The sequence below is a fragment of the Micropterus dolomieu genome, linkage group LG12, assembly GCF_021292245.1.
Source record: "Micropterus dolomieu isolate WLL.071019.BEF.003 ecotype Adirondacks linkage group LG12, ASM2129224v1, whole genome shotgun sequence".
NCBI lineage: Eukaryota > Metazoa > Chordata > Actinopteri > Centrarchiformes > Centrarchidae > Micropterus > Micropterus dolomieu.
The window spans coordinates 22,543,642-22,567,161 of NC_060161.1; the positions used below are offsets into that span (position 1 = coordinate 22,543,642).

The 23,520-nt window shown below is 40.9% G+C and overlaps 3 protein-coding genes across 5 annotated transcripts in view; all 3 read right to left on the reverse strand.

The window, feature by feature from the left end:
- Positions 1-1,097, reverse strand: part of LOC123979842 (ubiquitin carboxyl-terminal hydrolase 47-like) — a 5,870-nt gene extending 4,773 nt beyond the window's left edge. The window contains exons 1-4 of the mRNA XM_046063952.1: positions 982-1,097; positions 778-859; positions 568-689; positions 306-411 (exon numbers count right to left, since the gene is read on the reverse strand). Coding sequence (XP_045919908.1) covers positions 306-411; positions 568-689; positions 778-859; positions 982-1,087 — 416 coding nt within the window. The 5' untranslated portion in view covers positions 1,088-1,097. The remainder of the gene's footprint in view (positions 1-305; positions 412-567; positions 690-777; positions 860-981) is intronic.
- A 4,917-nt stretch (positions 1,098-6,014) lies between these two features.
- LOC123980122 (leishmanolysin-like peptidase 2) lies at positions 6,015-14,747 on the reverse strand. 2 transcript variants are annotated; one of them, XM_046064354.1, is made up of 15 exons: positions 14,624-14,747; positions 13,396-13,780; positions 13,225-13,318; positions 12,693-12,744; positions 12,430-12,579; positions 11,720-11,845; positions 11,382-11,466; positions 10,520-10,665; positions 10,265-10,448; positions 10,001-10,070; positions 8,327-8,423; positions 8,133-8,240; positions 7,907-8,044; positions 6,375-6,484; positions 6,015-6,290 (listed from the first exon to the last, which is right to left on the reverse strand). In XM_046064354.1, the coding sequence occupies exons 2-15, from the start codon at positions 13,757-13,759 to the stop codon at positions 6,092-6,094; spliced, it is 1,923 nt and encodes a 640-aa protein (XP_045920310.1). In that variant the 5' UTR covers positions 13,760-13,780; positions 14,624-14,747; the 3' UTR covers positions 6,015-6,091. The 2 variants fall into 2 exon arrangements, with proteins under 2 accessions (XP_045920310.1, XP_045920309.1); XM_046064353.1 differs by having other exon boundaries at positions 13,396-13,816; positions 14,624-14,743.
- An 89-nt stretch (positions 14,748-14,836) lies between these two features.
- Positions 14,837-23,489, reverse strand: lrp10 (low density lipoprotein receptor-related protein 10). 2 transcript variants are annotated; one of them, XM_046064344.1, is made up of 10 exons: positions 23,021-23,489; positions 22,191-22,355; positions 21,994-22,026; positions 21,512-21,656; positions 20,743-20,936; positions 20,055-20,653; positions 19,494-19,930; positions 18,367-18,561; positions 17,602-17,731; positions 14,837-16,800 (listed from the first exon to the last, which is right to left on the reverse strand). In XM_046064344.1, exons 2-10 carry the CDS (start codon positions 22,237-22,239, stop codon positions 16,165-16,167), a joined length of 2,418 nt encoding a protein of 805 aa, XP_045920300.1. In that variant the 5' UTR covers positions 22,240-22,355; positions 23,021-23,489; the 3' UTR covers positions 14,837-16,164. The 2 variants fall into 2 exon arrangements, with proteins under 2 accessions (XP_045920300.1, XP_045920301.1); XM_046064345.1 differs by lacking the exon at positions 23,021-23,489 and adding an exon at positions 22,867-22,886.
- Between the last annotated feature and the right edge of the window lie 31 nt (positions 23,490-23,520).

The following is a 23,520-nucleotide window of genomic DNA, read 5'->3' on the forward strand; positions in this document are numbered from 1 at the left end:
CTCTCTGGGTTTGTAAGAAAAGTAATTTACTCAGTAATTCATTCAGCAAAAGTCTGTTAATATTAAAGTAATAGCTTACATTTTCACCTCACCTGCTATAAATCTGATAAGTTAAATTTTAAAGCACAGAAATCACAGAAGGAGGACAGCTGCACCATGTTAACATGTTACTGATGGAGACTAGTAAATTTGAAAAACACATTTAGAACCAAATAAAACACTTTATGATAATGTTTCCTGTTAATAATGTGCATAATTGTTTGGTTAAATTATATCTGTTACAGATGAAAGCAGCTGTTTCAAACCTTTCGTGGACCTCTGGTGTCATGGAGAAAACTTGCTGGTCACTGTTGAGGGAACATGTGCCTCCCTGATTAGACAGACCATCGTGAACTTTCTGTGGCCAAATCACTAAAAAGAAAGAAAAACACAGACTCATTCTTGTTCTTTGTGCAGCAGATGCAGGTCCTGATGTCCAACATGAAATAAATTAGTGTCATGACTGAACAACTCATTCTAATAGATGAGGGCTGAATTACTTTCACTTGATTTTGATCTGTCCCTTACCAACGTCACTGTGTCCCATCTCCCTCTTCTCTTCATCCTCGTCTTCTTCTTCTACCTCTGTGTGTTTCCCCTCATCCTGCACCAGTTTGTTACTGGTTTCATCCTGTCCGGTCGGACGCTCTCTGGGTTTGTAAGAAAAGTAATTTACTCAGTAATTCATTCAGCAAAAGTCTGTTAAAATTAAAGTAATTGCTTACATTTTCACCTCACCTGTTAAAAATCTGATAAATTAAATTTAACAACAGAGGAATCACAGAAGGACAGCACCTCTGCTGTTCAGCAGATGCAGCATCTGATTATAAAAAAAAATAATTTCCATTTTTCAGAGATTTAGAAACATACAACATTTAGTTGAATAAAATAATTGAAGGTTAAAATTGATAAATGATCACTGTAACTCTGCTTCTTTATGACCTGTTTGTTCCTCCTTTTCTGGCTTTGTGCTCTCATCTCGATGCCTTTCACTGGTTTGAAGAGGGACACGTTCTTCCTTCTCAGAAGTTTCTTCCAACTTGTTCATTTTTTCGAGTGTGATGCTGAAATGGAATGAGCTTTAATTGTCACACAGATGTCTTTGCATCTCTACTCATCATTTTACAGTTACACAGATTTTGCAATTTTTAAATTCTGTGTCCTGTTCCTTTTACTGGTATGTTGTCTTTACAGTGGTATCAATTTTATCCTTTATAAACGTTCTCTGTTTATTTCCCAGCAAAACAAACAAAAAGCACCTTAACAAGATTACTCAGATGACCAAACCAAATTTATTCAAACCTTAAATTATTTTTTGTTCCCCCTAGTGGTGAATGATTGTATATCTTCAGGAGCAGGTTATCTAATCATTTTCAAAACCTAAAGTAAACTCTGCAGAAACTATGTTCACCAAAAAACAACATGGAGATGAAATATTTATGTGGTAACTTATTAAAATACAGCCACATGTTATTCCATAAATGCGAGTTAGAAATGAATGCATTGTGCTTCTGTCTTTGGAACTTTCACTTAACACGAGGGAAACGTTTTACATTAAGAGAATTGCAATCTGAATGGTTTACAACAGCCAATTTATTGCTTTTTTGTAGTATAAGACAACATTACAGATATATAGCGAGTTCTTACCGCGGTCAGTCGATCATGTCATAACATCAGTAAGGTGTAGTGGAGGCTATAACTCTTACTTTCGTTTGTGTCACAGCTGACTGTCAGCTGTCTGCCTAGTGACAGGTTGATATTCGGAAAGTGCAGAATAGAAAGCAAAGGAAAGCTCCACCAACAAATTTGATTAGACCTAGAGAGCTTTTATCCACAAGTTTCACCATCTTAAAAATATTTTTAAAATTGATCTTAAAAGTCTTCAGTACAGTAGTGTATCATTCTTCCTTTTTTTTAGCGAATCAAACTCTCACTATCAGTGCTCCGAACACAGGCTCGTGCTCCTGTCAGTAAATTATTAGCACAGAAAATAATTGTCATTATGCAGTGTGCCTATAGAGGATAAAATGTGAAACCGAAAATATATCAAGAGGGACTTTCTGTAGCCCTTAGCTCAACTCACGTGAACTAACGTGCACATGCGGCCAAACCGAAAGCCAAAAACAAAGGCTAAACATCATAATCAATGCTCTTCTCTCTGTGGGAATCCCGGGGGAAATTATAAGCTTTCACAATGGGGCTTGTGGAAAATACCTGTGAGAACAGGCAGACTCTAACAAGTAAATTAAATGAATGTTGCCTGTTTTGAAAAGATAAATAAAAGGGCTTTCTAATCAATGCCTTTATGATGCACAGTCTGTCTCCTTTTCTGTTTATTTCACATTTGTCAAGTCACCTGTGCAGAAGGTCTGGGAGTCTCTTGTTGGATGTTTTAATCATTTTATTACTTTTAAATTGCAGACTATTGACTTAATTTTGCACAATTCTCATAACTTAGTGTTTTTCATTTTTGATTTTTAAAGTTAGTGTCATTGTTAGTGCATAACAATGCTCTTGTAAAATTCAACAGGTCCCTTTTTTATGTAGGCTACTTTATTAGCAGAGTTGATAAACAAAGTTTATCAGCCCGTGATTCTTACTGCTGAATCATTAATAGATAGCTGCAAGCGTGGGGCTGACTGTGAAAGTATCAGGCATGTTTGTCTCATTATTATTAATAATTAATTGCAGCTGCGACCTAACCTTTCTTTTCTCCATAAGAGGGAAGAATTAGAAAGTTGCGTGATGCTGCGGGGAGCCCCCAGATGATAGTGCATGGAGCATGCGTAATATTCGTCCAACTAGAGGGAACGATCACGAACCGTTCACAGCGCGCTGATGTGACACCAAAATGTGTGACCTATCAGATTCTGTGACACACATGGCAAGTTAAGCGCCAGAGGCTTTGTTGACGATGTGAAGCGGTTTCAATTTGGTTGGGTTTAGGCACCAAAAGTACTTGGTTATGGTTAGGAAAACATTGTTGTTTGGGTGTAGTCACAGAATCTGATAGGTCACACATTTTGGTGTTACACCTGTTGTGGGCTATAGCGACACAACCCGTACCGGAGAGGGAGTGGCGTGGCAGAGGGTACAGGGCCAGGGACCAGAGATCGCGGAGCCACCGGCCTCTGGCTGGATGAAGTCTGACGCTCCTGATTTTACGCACGGATCCACGATGATAGAGAAATATAGAAATGAATGGCAATAAAGCATGCTGTTAAAGCATGCAATATTAGAGACCCCCAAAATATTACAAATCATGCTTTAGGGGAGCTGATGGCTCCCCCGAAGTTTGCAAAGATCAGAAACGAAGTACAGAGTGATGTCTTTCTTTGTTTGAGCTTGTTTTGAATACAGGTGTTATTGGTCTTGTTGTGGTTTTGATGAGATTTTGCCGGTTTTGTCTTCATCAGGCCTCCGGACAGTCTCGGTACTGTATGAACTGTAGACGTGCTTTATCTCAGAGGAATCCAGAGTGGTCTCATCCTCCAGCGTCTTGACTCGGAACACAATCCGCAAGTCATCATCTTTAAGTAAAAAGTGGAGTAAATGCTAGTCTTATAATAGTAGGCTATATATAGAATCTTACACAATAGCCTTCAGGTTGAACCTTAAAATAAGTTTTTAATATATTATATAGTATATTTTACCTCATGGTCTGAGCTCCCATGGAAGCAGTAAAATCATGCATGTGTGGGTGTCACTAATTTATTTATCAACAGCCATTATTTTGAATCACAAATAATGTATTTTTCATTGTAATTAGTACCTAGGCTACTATTATTTACACCAAAAAGATCAACAGACTTAAATGAATATACTTTCCTAATTAACTACACTGCGCACCGCATGACAGGATGGCTGCACCTCTCCACCATCAGCCGCTACAGACAGACACTGAGATGAGAATGCCTTGCAGCGTGCACACAGTTTTGACCTAACAGGTTGAGGCCTGGTATTGTACTGTATTAGACTCTGTATTGACTGTAGCTCATTTGTTTATTATTGGCTTTTTGATGCATCCTCCAATTAGGCCTTGTATATGATAATATGCTTGCAGTGTGCTGGCAGCCAGCAATGCCTAAAATAATAACACTTTAACATTATACCTACCATAAAGGGCAGAATTGCGTCTCTCCTTGAGCAATATGTGAGAGAGAGGGAAATGTTGAATCACGCAATAAGCAATGATTTCTCTCTGTGTGTCTCTCTCATTATTTATATATCTCCGGCTGTAACGTTAGTAGCCTGTATTGAGAAACTGAAACTTCAGGTAAATATAGCTAGGCCTACATGATATCAATTGTTTTTTTTTTGTTTTCATAACTTGCGTTACATGATGTGGATGAACTAACAATCACATGACTAAATTTAAATTAACAGAGAAAGAAACTGAAACAACTCAAAGCCTCAGAGTGTTTAGTTTGAGTGAGTAGGCAAAATATTACATTTAGTCAAGATGGGCAACAGCGTGACAAGTGAACAGAGCAACTCCACAAAACAGACAAGCAATATGACACAACAGGAGAAGTGTTACGACCCTCGAGACAGAACACTTACATTTGTCAATGTCGACGATGACTTAGACTGTAAGTAGCCAAATGTCACATTAACAAGCCTTAGTCCTAAAATATAAACACCATGTGGCTATAATCTTCTGCAAAGTGCCTTATTTTGCTCCTCGTTTTTATCCTTGTTTTTGTGCGTTTCTCAGAGCATAGATGTCCTGTGGTCATGCTGTCACTCCTATGTCTGTCACCAACTGGTGTGGTAGGTTGGTGGACCAGGTACACTGTTTACTTCACATTCATCATCAACTTCAAAGATGTTTCAGTGAATAAACTTCACAGACAAATGCACAATGGCAGCCTGTGTAGTTAAATAGGAATTTTGTAGTTTTTTAAAATTGTTAACAGAAAATACATGTTACTATAGGCTATCTGACGGTAGAAACACACGTGTCATTTCAGTGAAATTTGAAATTGATGTTGGTTAATAGCAGTGAACCATAAGCGGCAGCAAACTGACAGAAGCTGAGGAATTTACTCAACATTTTTCACTCTTTGTTTTTCTTTTTACTATCTAAGGGTGAGTACAGATTTGGGTGTGGCAAACCTGACTGTGATGTTGAGTGGCCATATGAGGAGGTTTGTAAAATGGCTCTTCTAACCAAAGAAGAAATGAAGTTCTATGAAAAGAAAATATTCAGTAATGCTGCCAAGGACTTGGACATCAAATTTGTATTTCAATGAAAATATTTACACTATGAAAAACTGTTGTCAATGAAAATTCAAGGGTGATTTTAAAAACCTCTCATTCTGTGTAACTTCACTCAACACTGTCCTGGCTGCAAGTCTCGCATAGTGAGGGCTGAGCTCAGTGATCTGGGTGTCGAGTGCACAACTCAACAAAATCAAAAGCATGGTTATTATCATGTTTTATGACATTTCAAGTAATTGAATCTCTGTTTATTCTGTTTTCGTGAAAATCATTTTGCTGGATTTTACTTTAGCATCTTTAATTTTGGGTGTGGTCATTTTGATCTCTGTATCTTTATTCAATCTGTTAATTTCACTTTTCATTCTCTTTTTGTTTTCAATCTCCATATAAGTAAATACTAAAATAAAATAATAAAATACAGTTAATAAATATATAGCCTACTATTGGTTTGAATAAATTATTTCTGTTTTCACAGTGATGCAGAGTACCAAAGTCCTAAACATCTCTGGTAGTGCTGCCTCTTTTAGAAGTCTTGAGGTATAGGGGTTTTGAGTATCAGCCATGACGAGCTGCTTTCCTTGGAGGTGGACAGCTTCAATGTACCACTTCATCAGAGGCATTAACAACCGCTGGCATCTCACAGGTGCTTTGCAGAGGTCATGTGAGCTCATCAAAGGGACAAGAGGCTTATGGTCTGTTTGCAAGCAGAACCTTTCAATGCCTTAGGTATCTCAAAACCGCTCACATTCCCAAACACTTGCAAGGCATTCTTTATTTAGTACATTTAGTTTATACAACACTGAGTCAGAATGTTTTATGGCAGTGTTTGCTACAGATCAGTGTGATTCTCTGGGGCAGTGTGGATCCTGATCCTGAAGGGGAAACACTTCCTGTAAGACACCACGACTGCAACCAGGAGACAAACAGCAGCAGTGATGCCGAGCGCTGTGGCTTCAACAAGCTCTGTAGGAGGTCTGGAGGGCAACCAGGTCCCATTCTGGCCTGAAGTTAAAGTCTCGTTGGGATCGCTGAGCAAAAAGCAATAAAGTAAAGTTAGGATAATTTACAGGTTATAATAAAGCAAGAGGATTCTGGTTTGAAGTCATACTCACCTTGTGATAGAAGAAGGAAATGTAGTGACTTCGTCTGAGGGCAGTGTAATGTCAGCGTACAGGCATAACCTTCTGTCAGGGCAAAAAACTAAACCCTGGTATCCTTTAATCTGAGGGTTAAAAACAGCAAAGACAGGATGGATAATATGATTATATTTCAGATAACTACGGGGATCTGTTTGTTGCTGCATGCAGCATTTTAAACATCAGTAATACACATTAATTGTGATATATGAGCAAAGTCCCTGTAAACAATTCTGAATAGTGGAGAAGTAAAGGTATTTGCTTGTAGCTTACAGTGTGTCAAATGTATTTTTATTGAGCAGCTTCCTAATGTTGTACATTGTACACATTTCTTAATAAGATTAATACTAACTTGTATTAGCTTATACTAGAATTGGTAATGTGTCTTTCAAGAGACCTAAGGACACTTTACACTTCACATATACAAAAATGTACACAAAAAAGGTCAATTAAAGATTATAGGCATTGGTAAAGGCGGGGTTTTAGCATATTAATATTTTTATACTACATTATATCACTTGCATACTAAGCAATGGCTTATTATTGTACATTACTGTATATTATTTGTGATAGTATTTGCTAATTTCTATACTTAATAGTATTGCATTACTTAGTTAGTATGTGTATATGACCTATACTGTACATATCATATGATACTATGCTTTATTATATACTTATTGCTTTTATCTAGGCTATTACTAGATACACAATTCACTTTTATTGTATTGGGTATTGTAATGCATATATTATATTTAGCTTTATTAATGTCATCTCTCTAATTTCTAATTTATTCAAATATCTGTTTTCTTACCTCTGAGTCCATCTTTGTGTGACTTTAACATGTGAATTTCCTGAATTTCCCCTTGGGGAAGTCTTATTATATGTTAAAGGTACAGATGACACAGTGATTCAGTGTGTTGCTTCAGAAAAAAACTCTATATTTATATATACTACTAAATACACATTTTCATGCAGTATCAATAGCACTCTAAACACATAATGCAATTTTTTTTCATCTTGTTTGTGCAATGCATTTGGTATGGTATTCCCACTAACCTCTGACATATAGCCTATAGCAATCGTCGCTTTGGATAAAAGCGTCAGCTAAATTACTAAATGTAAACTGTAGTTGTAGACCTTATCTCCCGTGATTTCTAAATCAGTCTCATGTTAACAAATTAGGCTACTTCGCAACGAAAGTCTAATGTGGCCTATGCAGGCCAACAGTAGTCTATGAGTTTTCAAAGTCTGAGACTGTGGGCCTCCCATCAGACAAAGCCTGGAAAAGGTGCCACCTCATCCGCCCTTAGTTTACATGCTTAGTTTTGCTTAATTCCTGGATGCCTGTGGGATTTTGATTATGTTATATGATCACATAGACACATGCATATGAGCTAAGATATTGCTGTTTGACATAACTTCACACTTTATCAAATACATAAAAAGGTATAAGTTTCTGATCTCCAGCATAGGCTACTGTGGTTACATATGTTGCTGTGTCATGTTACCTGAATGGTCCCCCCTGCTGGACAGTCCACCCATTCAGAGCCAGACACCTGGATTTGGTATCTGTTTGGTCCAGTGCACCTTTGTCTATAACAACATCCCTGAACAGAGCTGCTGAATAAAATAAACTCCCTTTGGTTCTAAAGAAAAAAGAAGGAAGGAAAAAAGAAGAAATGAATGGTAAATAAAGAAAACAGTTGGTGATAAGACCATGTAGGCCACACACACCTGTCTGGTCAGGTTGGAAAAGAAGCAACGGCTGTCAAAGCCAAAAATTTCCCCACTCAGGTCCTCTTCAGTTGACTGACTGCCATTTTCCCCTTTCCAGCACTCACTCTGAAGGAGAGGAGGAGGACAAAGAGTGAAAATGTGGGACTGAAGAATTGGAAAATTGAAAATAGAAAAGTAAGTAAAAGACTCACTCCATTCTTGAGAGGTTTATACACTCGACATCCCTCCAGGTATTGATCGGTCTGGCACTCCCCCTTGTGGAGGTGAAGATAATGACACCCAAATCCACTGAGAAGAAGGAATAATCAGTATCAGAATCCGCTTTATACGAGGAATTCGACTCAGGATTGTACATTGCTCACGATGTGCTTACTCATACAAAAATACCATAACCATAAAATAAAATCAGATACAAACTACAGTATAGACAACACTAACATACACACTATGAAAAAAACAATATAGACATATTGACAAATAGTGCAGTGATCAGAGTGCAAAGGATGCAAGAATAAACTATTATTCTCATTATGTACATGTTGAAGGTGGATATGATATACAGGTACACATACATGCATACATGTACACAGTGTGATGGAGCATAGTGCAAAGGATGCTGGAAAAAATAAATAAGACCTATGACCTTATGACCTGAGGTAGGTGTATTGGTATACAGTATATACAATATGACATAGTATGAACAGCACTGAAATAGAGAATGGTGAATAAATAAATAATAAGTGGAAACCAGTAAACAGGTGCTGGATTAGAGTTACTGGGTTATTGCACAGGAATTGTTCCTGACACCGTGAGTCAGAAATCAGCTGTTCATCAGAGTGATGGCTTGTGGGAAGAAACTGCTTCTGTGTCTGTTGGTTTTGGCGTACAGTGCTCTGTAGCTCCTCCCCTACCAGAGGGGAGGAGCTGGAACAGGTTGTGTCCGGGGTGAGATGGATCAGGTGGGCCAACACCAGTCTTTCAAAGGACTTCATGACTACAGATGTCAGGGCGACGGGCCTGTAGTCATTTAGTCCAGAGATGGAGGGCCTTTCTGATCTTCTGCCTTTGGAAGAGGTGGCTCACATCCTCTTCACAGATCTTGAGTGCAGGTAAGAGGTCAGAGGGGGAAGGTGACTGTTTGAAGATGACGTTGGAGTGGGAGAGAGGTGTGACTGTGGGGTTTTCAAACCTACAGTAGAAACCATTCAGCTCGTCTGCCAGTCGTTGAGTACCAGCAGTGTTGGGGGAAGGTCTCTTATAGTTTGTGAGTGTCCGTAAGCTTCTCCACAACGACGCAGGGTCGTTGGCTGCAAAGCTGTTATTTAGCTTTTCAGCATAGCACCTCTTTGCAGCTTTGACCTCTTTAGTTATTGTGTTCCTGGCCTGGTTGTACAAGACTCTGTCCCCGCTTCTGAAGGTCTCCTCCTTGGTCTGACGAAGCTGCCTGAGTTTCGCTGTGAACCAGGGTTTTTGGTTGTTGTATGTGTAGAAGGTTTTAGTCGGCACACACATGTCCTCACAAAAACTGATGTAAGATGTCACAGTGTCAGTTAGTACGTCCAAGTCAGTGGCTGCAGCCTCAAAAACACTCCAGTCAGTGCAGTCAAAGCAGGCCTGTAACTCCTGCTTTGACTCGTTGGTCCATCTTTTTACAGTCTTTACAACAGGTTTATCAGATTTCAGTTTTTGCCTGTGTGTCAGGATAAGATGAACCAGACAGTGATCAGAGAGTCCCAAGGCTGCATGGGGAACAGTGTGATAGGCGTAATGCCAACATTTGTGCTGGAAAGAAAAACAAATCATATTCCTACAAAAAAACATAAGCTGTTTTATGGAAAACAAATATGTAATTATAAGCCAGTTACCTGCCCGTGCAGAAAAAGGATGAGGAATTGTCCTGACAGGTTGAAAGGGAACCAAACATGGCTCCCTCACCTATAACAACACAGATTTATCATTCAATTGTACTGTATATTTATTTTTTTTTTACATGTAAACAATCTTAAGACACACGCCAGGCTGTCTATTTTCCTGTTTGTAATGTTTTTGTAATTATGATAATGATCATGCAGATTTTACATGAATGTATATGTTTACATTTAATATCTACACACTTCATCTTCCCTTACCGTCTCCCCAGACTAGACTCTGTGCCCGGCTCAGGTCTACGGCATACCAGCCCGTATCCTGTAAGGCAGCCAAGGTGGCCGGGTCGATCCGGACTGTGGTTGAGTCCCCCAGCACAGCCGCCATGATGGAGCCCTGCAGGACCCGGGACTCCCAGTGTGAGGACACGCTGCCTGGAGGTACACCCTACAGAAACAAAGTGTTAGACATGTAAGAAGAGCAGATGATCAATATGAAAACTTGGAGCTGCTCAGTACCAGATTCTCTAGCGGCCCCCCTAGCTCAGGGTCAGCGGACTCCAGGTGCTTCTGCAGGGCTGAGATGACAGACGGGGTGTAAATCCTCATCTGGCCTGATTCATCAGGGTGAGTCACTTTGCCTCGAGGAGAACAGCCAGCACCCACTGCAGCACGACTCAAAGAAAAACACATTAGAAGGAACATTTTCTTATTTTAGCTTAATACAAGAGCAATCAGCCTAAACGTTTGTGAAAACTTGTTGAATAATAATAATAATAATAATCAGGGGCCAAATTAAAATAGCTTCCGGGCTAAATCTGGCATATTTACATTGATGCTAGCAGAAATGTGCATTAATGTCCACTGTCCCTTTAACAATAAAAAATAAAATGAAATTTCTATCCAATATCTTGACTAAATTAAGCGAGGATGCTTTGAGTCCACTACACATCTTGCAGTATAAGAGTAAATGCATTGGTAAAATAACATTTTTATATTGTTACTTTTTTGTTTTCTATCTGCAATTTTTCTGTCTTTCTTACTTTTGCTTCCTCATCCAGGCCTCCAATGTTGCAAAAAAGATACTTGACCTCAAAGTATAATTCAACTGTGCAATTTAAGAAGGATTAATGTTGAGTAAGTGCGCATATGTAAATGAGTAATCATGAATCAAGTAATCGTTGTATCTTTTTTCTTATTTTATTTTATCCCACAGGTAGATTTAGCGCTAGGAATCATTTCATACATCATTTCCATTTCGCTACGTTACACTAAACACAACAAATGATGCAATTACACACTAATCTATAATAATGTAATACCACTTAATGTGTTATAGTTTGATACAGTGAGATAAAAATATGAAATTGTGTTTAAAAACCTTGAGAAGTGGACGAACAGTCTCTCCAGGTGTGGAAGAGGTCTTTGGAGAAACCAAGTGCATGAAACAGCTCATGGATCACAGTCTGGAAAACAGATGAGCATACACACTCATTATGTGTGTGTGTGTGTGTGTGTGTGTTATTGTGTAATGAAAAAATAGCAACAGAGCAAAAAAATAAAAATTTCCCAGGGATTAATAAAGAACTGGAGTGAGTCTTCCTCCTTCCTTCTCATCCTGCTGCTGCTTGTCACATTTTATTATGTTTTATAAAACTGCCTGCGATTAAACATTTCCAGAAGTATTCCTATTGATATTATTATTATTATTAATCGTACCTGTACAGTAGTCTGGTAGCTGTATGCGGCTCCTGTCAGTCTGTCCCTGCATATGATCACCACCCCAGCCACAGGTCGTTCACAGGCGTCTGCCTGGCAGTGGACAGCGTAGGCCAACACGTTAGGCTGGGTGAACAGAACATAAGGAGGAGGGCAGTACAAGGAAAGTAACAGCAGAGAGTGACATCTGTAAATGAAATAAAAAATTAATGTATTTAAACAGCATATTTTATTTTAATATACAAAATATGTTTTATTACTTGTTACTCATTGCTGTTGTAATACTCTGATGTTGGGAAATGTTATCCACAGCACTGGCATTTTGTGTTTTCACACAGCTAAAAACAATTGTGTCTGTCTGTTGCTGCTCTTTTGCACATTTTAAGACAATAGAGCTTAGAAAAGCTTAAACCTAATAAAAATAAAAGAGAAATGCTGTTACAATGCCATCTTAATGTTTGAAAAAGAAACTTTGGGATTTCAAGGGAGGGAAAATCAAAGCTGTGAGTGTTTAAGATGTGAAGAAAAAGAAAAGACAATAAAAACATCTTGTGGTAGTATTGGTTTATTATTATGAAAGGTCAAAACACAGTAAAACCAGTCAATTACTGTATTATTTCAGTCTTCTGTTTTATTGTAACTATTTACTTTAAACCATTTCTCAGATATGTTTTAGCACAAAGATCTTTACGTTATCAGTGGATCTTTACCTCAGTTCGGCACTTGTCAGTGGCCTGCACGTGGAGATACAGCAGGAAGTCCGTGTCGGGGAGTCCAGCACCTTCAGGACGGAGAACAGCCCTGCGAGGTGAATCAGCCTCCGGGTAAATATCACATCCGGCCAGATGATCATCTGGGATCTGTTGACAACAAGGATAACAATGCTTGACATATTTGGTCCTGGATTTTAACTAGTTTCTGTGTACAGGTACACACAAAGCTTCCCACAGGAATACAATCGGCTTATACTCACCGTCACATCCAGGCAGGTCTCAGATCTGTATCTGATGTTGGCTCGACCACACCTGAAGGAAGAAAACGGTAACTTTTAACATGCTTTTTCATAACATTGCTGCTGTATTTAATGGAGCCCAGTCAAAGGGTAAAGATTGTTTATCAAATACAAAACTACTATGTATTCTATCATTACATTGCTGATATTTGTACTTTCATTTTACCTTGTTTTCAAATCCAACAAAGTTTGATTGTTTATCAACTCTAAGACACCAAGTTTGCCATAAAAGTTCACACCTCTAATTCTGGTAATTTTTGTGTTTTAACATGAAGTTTACATAATTCTCTATTTCAGTCCCTTTGGATAAACTGAACTAACAGGAAACTATTTTGTCATGAATCTAAAACACACAAACTTGGTTTAAGTGATTATTTTTAACAAAGGCTTTTTTGAAGATAAAGCAGATCCACATCTGGAGGATGCCAAATGAGCTCGATTGAAGGACTGGAGCTACATAAACACACACACACACATACACACACACACACACCTGTTGTAGTTGGCAGTGCTTGAATTCCTCCAGAGAAACTTGCAGTATTTGTTGATGTCTCTAGTGAGCCGCAACGGACCCGGTACTCTGTTCACTAATGAAAGGTCAACAGTTCATGATAGTACACATTAATCTGTGTATGATTGTGTGCTTGCGCGGTCTGTTTCTCACCTGACAGTAAAGAAGACACCATCCTCACAGCCTCTGCCACTGCTGCTTCTAGCCTTTCTTTCTCAGCCTCCGCTAGGTTGTTGCTCTCTTTTGGAATCCAGGTCCGAATCCTGATCGGCTGTGGAGAGACAGGAGTGGGCAGGGCTCTCTTTCTCAGGCTCTTCCTCTGTTCCACTGACAGGCCAGGCAGAGGTGATGCCCTCCGTCCTGGATGATGTTGGCCGGCCTGGGCTCTGAGTCTGAGCTCGTTGGGTGGACTGTCTGGGTGGACGGGTCCAGCTCGGACCACCCTGGCCTGGGCCTGAACCTCATCGAAGATGCACTTCTGCAGGGTTTCGGATAGCTTCACCACCCCAACCACCATTGCAGCCAGCACCCAGAGTCTCTGGGATGGAGATAAAACCATAATTAAAGCTGGACCCTGTTTAAGGGTCACAGCGAGGATGATGATTAGTTGTTGGACATTGTGGCTGAGGAGCTTTGCTTGTCGGTCAAACTGACCTGTGGGACACTGATTCTAAACTAAACAGCCTATAAAGCAGGAAATGACACACATTACAGTGAATTATATTAAAGGTTCTAACAATGCAAAACATTTTTATTAATTATTACATGATTAAAGTCAACTTTATCCTCTGTGCCCCTTAATACTGCATTTTATTTTGTAACATAGCTACTGTTTAGCACACTGAGGTCACTTTCTGAGTTTAAGTGACCTGGCATAACGTATAATTGTATAACAAGAAAATATTGTGTGCTTTATATATTTAAATGTTTCTTATTTTTGGGTCAACACATAAATAAAGTGTTTCCCCACCATATCTGCATTCCTGGAAGTATAGAGAAATTATAGAGCAATTTAAGCATGGCACAGAGGATAGAAATCATGTGAAAACATAGTTTGTTACTTTCAATAAGCAAAAATGTAACTGTATGGTTTACTTTTCAGAGCCAGTGAGGTCACTTTTAAGGTGGTTGTAATGTCCTGGACCACGCTTTTCACACATGTCAATGTGTATGTCAATAAACACAAGGCTTTTCGATTATCTCCCAGACAAATCAATGGTTATTATGGGAAAACTTTGTTTCCCTTTGAACAGCTCTGCTGTTAGAAATAAGGTCATGCATCTGCTGTAGCAGCTGTTAAATAGAACAGATATCAGCTCCAACAACTACTTTCCTGCAGCATTAATCTATCAGTTAAATCAAATGTATTCATAGTAATTACCTTGTAGGCAAATGTGACCTCAGTCCATCCATGTAGTCTTAACCCTCATGGCAATGCAGAGCGGAGTGATGATCTGAACATCCAGAACAACCAGTGAAGAGTTAAAGAGTCTGAATTTCCATAAGACTTTTGAATACAAAGCACAATGCAATGACAGTGAGGTGTCAGGTGCCACCAAACCCCCAACACACAAAACACACAGTGACCAACAGCTAAAAGTGCAAATTGTTTAATCTCAGCAACATTTTTACTTATATACAGTGAAGTTGACCCTAGCAATCCATAAAATCACTTTCTCTCTTATTTACCTCAATACATTTCAAAATTAAAACTTCTGGCTACTCCATGTCGACTCTAATACATTCAACAAAGCAAAACAGAACTTAAGAAAAAAAAGAAAAGCAACTTGCTGAAATAAAAACAACATAAAATGTACAATAATACAAACAGCACACCACAAGTCTGTTGTGTCAAACTATGACTGATCGCGATCGATTCCCCTCAAAGGTTGAAGATTCAAGTTGAGGTTATTTTGTGAATTCAGGGCACCGTGCATCACTGGGGCGCCTCATCGTGCTGTGCACACCACACACACACCCACCCACCCACCCACCCACCTTAAAATTAGGCACCAAAGAGATTGTCTTTTGACACATTTACTTTTCAGATTACTTACATTCACTTGGGAAGATTAGATGTGTATGTGTGTGTGTGTGCGCACACACACGCTCATTACACAGTTTTGTTGCAATGTGCACTAAAACAGGGGCCCAAAAAAGTTATTGCCAGCTTGCAGAGTAGACATGCATTTTTTTCATGTTCATAATAAAGCCACTGATGTGTCAACGCGTGCTATGATGTGAGAAAACATGTGCCTCCGTGTGTTTTGGTGTGCAGTGTGTATCTCAGGAACCTTCGTAATCTCCACGAGCCATCTACAGGAAACTCCTCAAAAGGCACTTAAATAGGGGACTTATTTTTCTTTAACTGTGATATAACATGAGACTGGATGCAAGTGGCAGAATGTGGAGACAATCCACATCCACAAACATACTCCACTGTCTATTTAAGACTAAAATGCAAATGCATTCACACAGTTGCAGTCATACAAACATTATCCATCATGTTATTTAAAAACTCTGATCATTCAATCTGACAGCAACCAGCCTCAGTTTCTGGATAGGGAAGATTCTTCTGTGCAAAAGTTTACCTTCAATGTGCAGCCTGGCATTCATTAAATGCACATCCAATTCTCGTCTACACTTACTCTCAAACATACATCAGCCGTGCTTTTCGTCTAAAACCTATACTTTTGCAAGGAGGTCTTAAAAAGAAAAGTCAAATACTTGATTCCATAAGTCAACAAATCCATCTCAAAACAATTTTCAAAAAAAAGGCACCAGACTTGCACAGTGAGTCTCGCCGTGGACCGCTCCTGTGCTCAAGTTCAAACAAACGTGGAAAGACTGGGTTTCAGTTATTATCAGTGAGTGAAGGAGATAAAGGAGGGGCGGGGTGTACTGGGCACGTGAGGAAGTCATTCAGGTGAGCATGGGCACGTCGTCCTCTGAAGTGGTGTCTTCAGACAGGGGGATAAGAAGCACCTCGTCATCTGAGGAGGACGAGGAGAAGGAAGGGGAGGCGGAGAGGGGCATGGAGTTGGTGGAGGAAGAGGGCGAGGCTCTGAAGAGGGAGATGCTCAGGCCCAGCGTGTGGAAGATGGAGGACAGAGAGGGGCTGCTCGGGGGGACGGCGACAGGGGGAGTCTGGGGAGTGACCGAGGGAGGAGCTGGGGGAGCGTACGGAGGTGGGGGTGGGGAAGCGGCAGGAGGCGGCAGTAAAGGAGGTGGTGCTTCCTGCTGCTGTTGCTGCTGCGGCTCCGACTGAGCCAACAAACCAAGTTTCTGAGGCACCGGCTGGTTGACCGCCTCCACAGCTGACGAGGAGCTCGTGGCAGAGGAGTTAGCTGGTTCCTGACCGGAAGGTGCGGCGTCCGACTGCTGCTGGCCGGAGCTTGAGGCCTGACTCGGCCTGGAGGGAGGTCTGGGGATTAGACCCCACCTCCTCATGCGGCGAATGGCCCGGCGGATGAATCGGGGCCTGCGTCTGCGGTGCGGGGAGTTGGCGGCGTCCTGACGGAGGAGCTGCAGGATTCCCCTTAGAGAAAGAGATGACGTCTGACAAGGAGGAGGACGAAGAGAAAGGGAGAGTTAAACACTTTCTAAAACTCCAAACTCTAAAAGTACTAAGTGGTATTACATCATTTCCAAAGTTTAGGGACAGAGTAGGCAGCTTGGCCAGATCCCATCAGACAGATGGGATTTGTTTTAGACACTTAATCCCTCCGCCTCCACTACCTCAGCTGTCCTCACCAACTATTAATAAAGCACCTTGGTGTGAACCTGCATGGTAACAGCACATTAGCTCTATCTTGACACTCTACCTACTTCAGCCCACATGGCCTGCTGGGGATTAAAACGGCTGCTGTGGAGCACATGATAAACAAGGACTACTAGAGACTACAGTGCACTCATGTGGCTGAAGAGTTGAGGGATGAGCAACTCAGCAACATGACTTCTTTTCCCTTGAATGAATAGATTGTCAATGCTCCCAAAAATGTAGTTTTTAAGACAACAGGTATTTATACTCCCTGATTTCTTTCAAACTTTAAAGCATGTAAATATGTTGTTAATGTCAGGCAGAGGTGTTTGGCATTACCATGGATTTAGGTTAAGGGTTTGATCCCACTTTAGAATGATGTCACAGGACTATCCTGCATCAGGGTTAAAAACTGGACTTAGGTTCAAGATAAAAGATAAGACTGAGGGTCAGCTTGGACGTAAGCTATATAATATATTAGAATCAATGAGGCCAAGATTTCGTAGAAATATGAAAACAAAACTAGGACCCAATGCAAAAAATAAGCCCAAAATGTTGTGGTTTCTAGATCTTGTGTTGCTTTTTTTTCTCCCGCTCACCTCATTGGGGTTTTCAGTGGGGAAGTCCTCCACTGGGGGGATGATGCCCTGAGCAATCAGCTGACCGTAGGATGGAGGAGCCTGCTGCTGGATCAGCTCTGCTTCCTGGCGGCTGATTGGCGCAAACAAGCTGCAGGAAAATAGACACATTTAGATACAGACACACACACGTGTTCGTTCCTTTATCCCTGTGGGGACATCTTATTGACATAATGCATTCCCTAGCCTCTTACCTTAACCATCAGAAGTAAATGCCTAACCTTAATCCTTACCCTGACGGTAGCCTGAATAGTTAGTTATGATAGTTAATGTCCACTTCATGAAGATGATGTACATAGTGTAGAAGAGTACACACGACATAACACACTTTGGCTGAGACTAACTGCATGTGGGAAGCTTTACAACAACAACCTGGTACTCCTCGTTTCGCTTATCACAAAGAGCGGAGTACGCAGTGTACTGGCTGTGATGTGAGAGCTGCTGTCTGGTAGTGCTGGCAACAACTGAAGCGAATAGTAAGGAAAACAAACTTGTGACTCACTATCTCAGATCAGCACAAGATCTGGCTGAGGCATCACAAGAAAACACTATTATGCTGCATCGAAGGAGAAAAACAGATATTCCAAAAAGGCTATTGTCTGGAAAGCAAACGTGTTTTGGTTACAGAATATAAAACTGTAGAAACTAAGAACTGGTTTTAAATTATCAGTGCTGAATTGATGAATCACTTGCTTATGACTGAGATAAATTGTAAAAAGCAGTTACCTGTACTCCCTGGTCCTGAGTGAGTACAGTTTACAGGTGCAGCCCATGGCGATAACCAGCAGAAGCCCGCATACCAGGCTGCCAACTGTTGCCGCGGTGATGACCTTGCGAGGCAGGATGACGGTGCAGTTGAGCTCGTCTGTTCCGTCCTTGCAGTCCACCTGGCCGTCACAGCGCCAGCTCTCAAACACACACCTGCAGACGGGACAATGGGCCGTTTGTGTGTTGGCGTGTCCAGGAATAACTCCAGTGAGAAATTCAGTTTCACATGAATGTTGGAAGCCGAGGCGTGCGTTACGAAGCATTATAATGCAGAAAAGAAGATTGTAAACCAGCCTTATGGCCCAAAATGAGATACTTTAATAGTATTATTCTGTGTGAAAAGAAGTTATGAATCATTTTATAAGCTAATGAAACTGGATGTTGTATCCAATACATGCAGTAAATCAAACAGGTAACCATGGAGTTTATTCAAATATTGTTAAACAATGCAGGGCTGTTGCTCATGAGCTGAGATTATATCTTTAATCGTTTAAGTTCTGCTTTTTGGGTTTCCTCCAGGAGCAAATAATACAGTGAAAAGGGAAACATCAGGCACAGTCTCTCTGAATGCTGAGTACATGTTTAAGTACAGATTGTTTTTAATCATTACACCCTGAGATAATGTACATTTTACTAAAATGCATCACAACTACACAGAGTTCAGGTTCTATTTTAACTCTCAGGTGGTCACGTTTTTTGCAGACACTGTCTGACTCACACACACTTGCGTTATAACCAAGACACACCTAGCTCTGATACTTAACCTGACCACAATGAAGACACAGACCAATATAGCTCATCCGGCATAACAATCGCTATAAAAACGAAACTTTAGAAGCTGAACAGCTACTAAATGGACCATGAGCAGAGACTGTTTTGTCACCTTTTGAACATCGACTTTTAGGTTAAAAAGAATGAGTTCTTGATGTACGCAGAATTATTTCAAAGTTTTAACACCTACTGCTCCATAACAACACTAATTCCTAATGCAACAGCACTGAAACCTGAGCACAACAATGAGACGACTGTCCTCTCTGAGCCTGGAGGGAAAAGGTTTTCAGTCTGAAACTCTGACATGCACTGACCTGTCGCTGTCACAATGAAAGGTCCCCGGTTGGCACATGGTGCAGTCCCTCTCGTCGCTGCCATCAGCACAGTACAGCTGGTAGTTACATCTCTCTGCGACGGGATAGCACACCGGCCTGCCAGCGAAGTGACTGGATGCCACGGCCCTCTGTCCCGCCATTCCACAGGCAAACTGGTTCTGACCGCAGCCCCGGCAACCCTCCTCGTCCTTTCCCGTCTCAGGACAGTCCCATTTCCCGTCGCAGCGTTGCCCCTGGGTGAAGCAACCTCCTGCTGCTCCCCCGCACCGGCCCTCCCAAGGGGGGCAGTAGGTCCCAACATGGAACGTGGCGTTGAAGCCGCTCCCCTCCGAGCCAGGAAGAGTCTCATACGTCAGCGACAGCAGGCCAGTGTGGGATTCAACTTGGACTGATTTATAATTGGAGGAGCTGGTGATCTGTCAAGAAGCAGAAAGGGAACATCACGTTACCAAAAGGTTTTTTTGAATTCTTTGTTATTAAAGAGTGATCATGTAGGACCTAATGAGTGTTTGGTTTGGTGTCCTAGTTAAAGAAACTCACAATTTTAATAACGTCTCCTTTGCCTTGCTCTCTGTTGGACACAGAGAGTCTGTCCCCGGGCCCCAGCACCAGCTGTTGCAGGTCCAGTCTTAGCGGCCTTGAGTCCTGAGGGTCCAAAGTCCAGACACAGTACAACGCGTGGCCCCGAATGGCTGGAGGGGAGAAAGTCCCGTAAAATGTCTGGAGGAGCCCCCCGCAGGGCCACTCAATGGGGGTGGGAGTCACAACCAGCTCCCTATGTGTCTGAGGAGGCTGCTCTTGATCCACCTGGCCATTCTCCTCCAGCCTCTCCTTCAGCAGCGCCCACACATCAGACTCTGTATCCCTCTCGGGTGTTTTATCTACAGCTGTACGTCTCTTCAAGTCCATATCTTGGTTATTCTCTGTGAAAGTCTCTCCTTGGGACTCTTCTGCCTGTGTGCTGCTGTACTTTGGGGGTTCGGGGGTCTCCAATTCTGCATCACAGCCCAGTTCATCTGACCCGAGGCCGGCTCCTTCACCGAGACACTCCACCTGGCCATTACAGCGCCAGGACGAAGGAAGGCAGCGGCCCCCCAGACACTCAAAGGATGTTACCGGGCATTCACCAGAGTCTGGATCTGTAGAAACAGATACGTAATGAAAGACATAAAGATAATCTTTTGACAAGAAGAACTTGGGGACAGCACAAAACACCATGCTACTATACCTCTTGCGTAGTTCAATAGAAACGATGACACAGGAAACAGATGCGGGAGGAAGTGGTGCATCACTGTAATATTTCCCCCTGGGAACTCCATTGGTTGTGGCAACTTGGAGCCACAAAGGACAACAGGCTCGCCGCCAGCTGAAGATTTTATAGATACCCATTCCTTCCTACACCGAGCTGAAAACTGGGAAAAGCTGAGAAAGGATTTGGAGAAAAATCAGTGAATACACTTACATGAAAACAAAAAGAGAAAACAGCATTTTTGAGACAAAGGTAACGCAATATAAAGTGTTATCTGTCAGAAATGTTGCCATCTACACCATACCATTATCCCTTTAAAACCTCTGGGTGTACGGGGACATTATTATCATCATCAATGAGCAGGACGGCTTTATGGCAATATTGGATGTTTATATGATTTTGGCATCAATGTGAAGTTTCTTGATCTGCGAGGTATTTAACTTGCTGGATTAGCCAAAAACAAACCTTCCCGTCTGATTATTTTACCCATAAACAGTTTCTCAATTGGTTTTAACCCACACAGCCAACTCCTAAACCATTCATAACATCACACCATCACAAGTAATTTGCACAGTTTGTCTCATCATAACGTTTACATGATATTCACTCATCTGATTAACAGCAAATGATGGTATATTATGATGATATATAATAATTATATCTCAGCTCTTAAATGTTTTTTAGGAAACAAGACTCAAAAACAAGGCCCATTGTATCTGGTGTTTTCACATTCACTCAGAGTCTTTACCTGAGAACAACAGGTTCTCCTTCTGAACCATTGATGACCCAGCAGTCATAGACAGAGCCAAAGCGGTAGGACCAGCTGTGGTAAGCAGAACTCCTGATCTCTCCCACTTTACTGTTTAGGACTTGGGGGGAATGCCCACAGCGGGCTGAGAAACAGAAGGACAAAGGAGCAGCTTAAGAAGTCAGTTCCTGGTTTTTTTAGAGTGTTAGTGTACGGTGTTAACCCTGTTTTGCTTAAACCTTAATTTCATTACACCAACTTAGCTCAATGTTATCACGTTACAGTTGAAGACAAGTGAAACAAAAACAAAAGTGAAAGTACTTCTAAACATGATCTGCTCAGGCCGATATCTGCTGTTATTGTCACTATGGCACGTCGTAGGTTAGAGAAATGTATGAAACCAGAATGTGACACTGAAAAACTGTTTTGTGGTATCCACAGTCACAACATGAGATAAAATGCTGAGTAGTTTGTCTCCTTACCAGCGCCGCGGGCAGGCTCAAAATGGCTGCACGCTGCAGGTGATAATTTGCAAAAACAGAACAAGTTAGGCATGTGTTTTATTACCATGACTGACAGAGATCATAAAGAGAACAGCAAACATGACCTTTGCCTGATAGACATTTAAAAATATCTATGATAGACAGTAAAACACACGGATAAATGTCTATTCACTCACCTGCTATGGTGAAAACTAGGAGGGCACAAAGGTTGAACGTGACGGTCATTGTGGTAACGCTTCTCCTCTAAAATGTATAAAAATAACTGAAGACTTAAAAAGCAAAAAAAAAAATAAACGTCAGAGAAGCGTCATTTTAGGAGGTTTTGTTCAGGAAGACTTCACCTGCAAAGTGAAAGATGAGAAAATAGATCAGGTGTGTGTCAGATCTATGATAACAAATCATTTTTACAAATGTGATTATTTGCTGGGTTTCTTCTTTGACACTAAAATAAATACATTTGTGTTTTGAACCGTCGGTCAGATGAAACAAGCCATATTAGGAAAAAGTGAACTCCATCTGTGGCAGCTTGTGACAGGTATATTTAACTTTTTAAATGCTTTACTTTGTAGAATCAACAATTAGAAAATAAATCAGCAGATAAAACTCTTAATGAAAATAGTAGTTTGCAGATGTTTATTTCAACTGTGAGACCAAAAATACAGAATCAAACATTTGTTATTGAATCAGTTTCTTATCTTCTTCCATCTTCAGTCACATAAGTGACCTCGACTCCTAATTCATTTAGTAAACTTCCTATTTGTGTGGCACTTTGTTTCAGCCAACCTCTGGTTTATCTGCTCCTAATTTAAACATTTCAAAATTATATTTGTCAGATTGATGAGTAACACAAACCGGAGGGATTTCACTCCGGAGTCCAAAAACAGTGAGCTATGATGATCTATCCAGCAGTATCCATAATACATTCATTTTTGTTTTATATCTGCGGAGGGAAACAATACATGAGTCCCCTGAAGTTGACGTTAACTTGAACACTGTGTTTACTCACATACACGCAGCGACTTCCTTCCCATAATCTTCTTAACAATGACGCCAGGAAAGCCAGTATTTCCGAGATCAATCCTCGCCAAACAAATAGTTTATAAGTCTTTCTCTCATTCCCAGTAAAGTAAAAGCATTTGGGTTCTCGAGTTCTAGTCGATTAGCATCTTATGTTGTCGCCTAAAAGTTTCTATAATGTTCTGAGATCCGGTTTCAACATAGTTTCGGTATAAAGGAGGAGAAGGAGGGAGCAGCTGCTTCTGTCTCAAGCGCTTTAATCGCTAGCTAGCTTCCTGACGAGCTAACTGCTAACGCTAACATCCTCACTTCTGTCTGTCGTTCAGACGCTTTTTCTAGGCGGCGACATCACGACAAAAGGTTTCCGAGCACGACGCTGGGGGTTTCATTACCCAATGACATCACAACATGTAGGTTAGGAGCGGTAACAACACACCAAAATGATTCTGAAAAAGGACAAGAGCCGAGTACGTTACCATGTCAGTCGGC

What these genes read in the sequence shown, in the direction of transcription:
- lrp10 (XM_046064344.1), bottom strand. Translation starts at nt 22,239, where the DNA reads ATGACCGTCACGTTCAACCTTTGTGCCCTCCTAGTTTTCACCATAGCA. An exon ending in TGAGCCTGCCCGCGGCGCTG is followed by an intron (nt 21,657 to 21,993) that starts GTAAGGAGACAA and finishes TCTGTTTCTCAG; the next exon opens with CCCGCTGTGGGCATTCCCCC. An exon ending in TTTCATTGTGACAGCGACAG is followed by an intron (nt 18,562 to 19,493) that starts GTCAGTGCATGT and finishes TCCCGTCTGCAG; the next exon opens with GTGTGTGTTTGAGAGCTGGC.
- LOC123980122 (XM_046064353.1), bottom strand. Translation starts at nt 13,801, where the DNA reads ATGGTTTTATCTCCATCCCAGAGACTCTGGGTGCTGGCTGCAATGGTG. An exon ending in TCCTTTTTCTGCACGGGCAG is followed by an intron (nt 8,424 to 10,000) that starts GTAACTGGCTTA and finishes CCTTCTTCTCAG; the next exon opens with TGGATTTGGGTGTCATTATC. An exon ending in CAGCAGGGGGGACCATTCAG is followed by an intron (nt 6,485 to 7,906) that starts GTAACATGACAC and finishes TTTAACCCTCAG; the next exon opens with ATTAAAGGATACCAGGGTTT.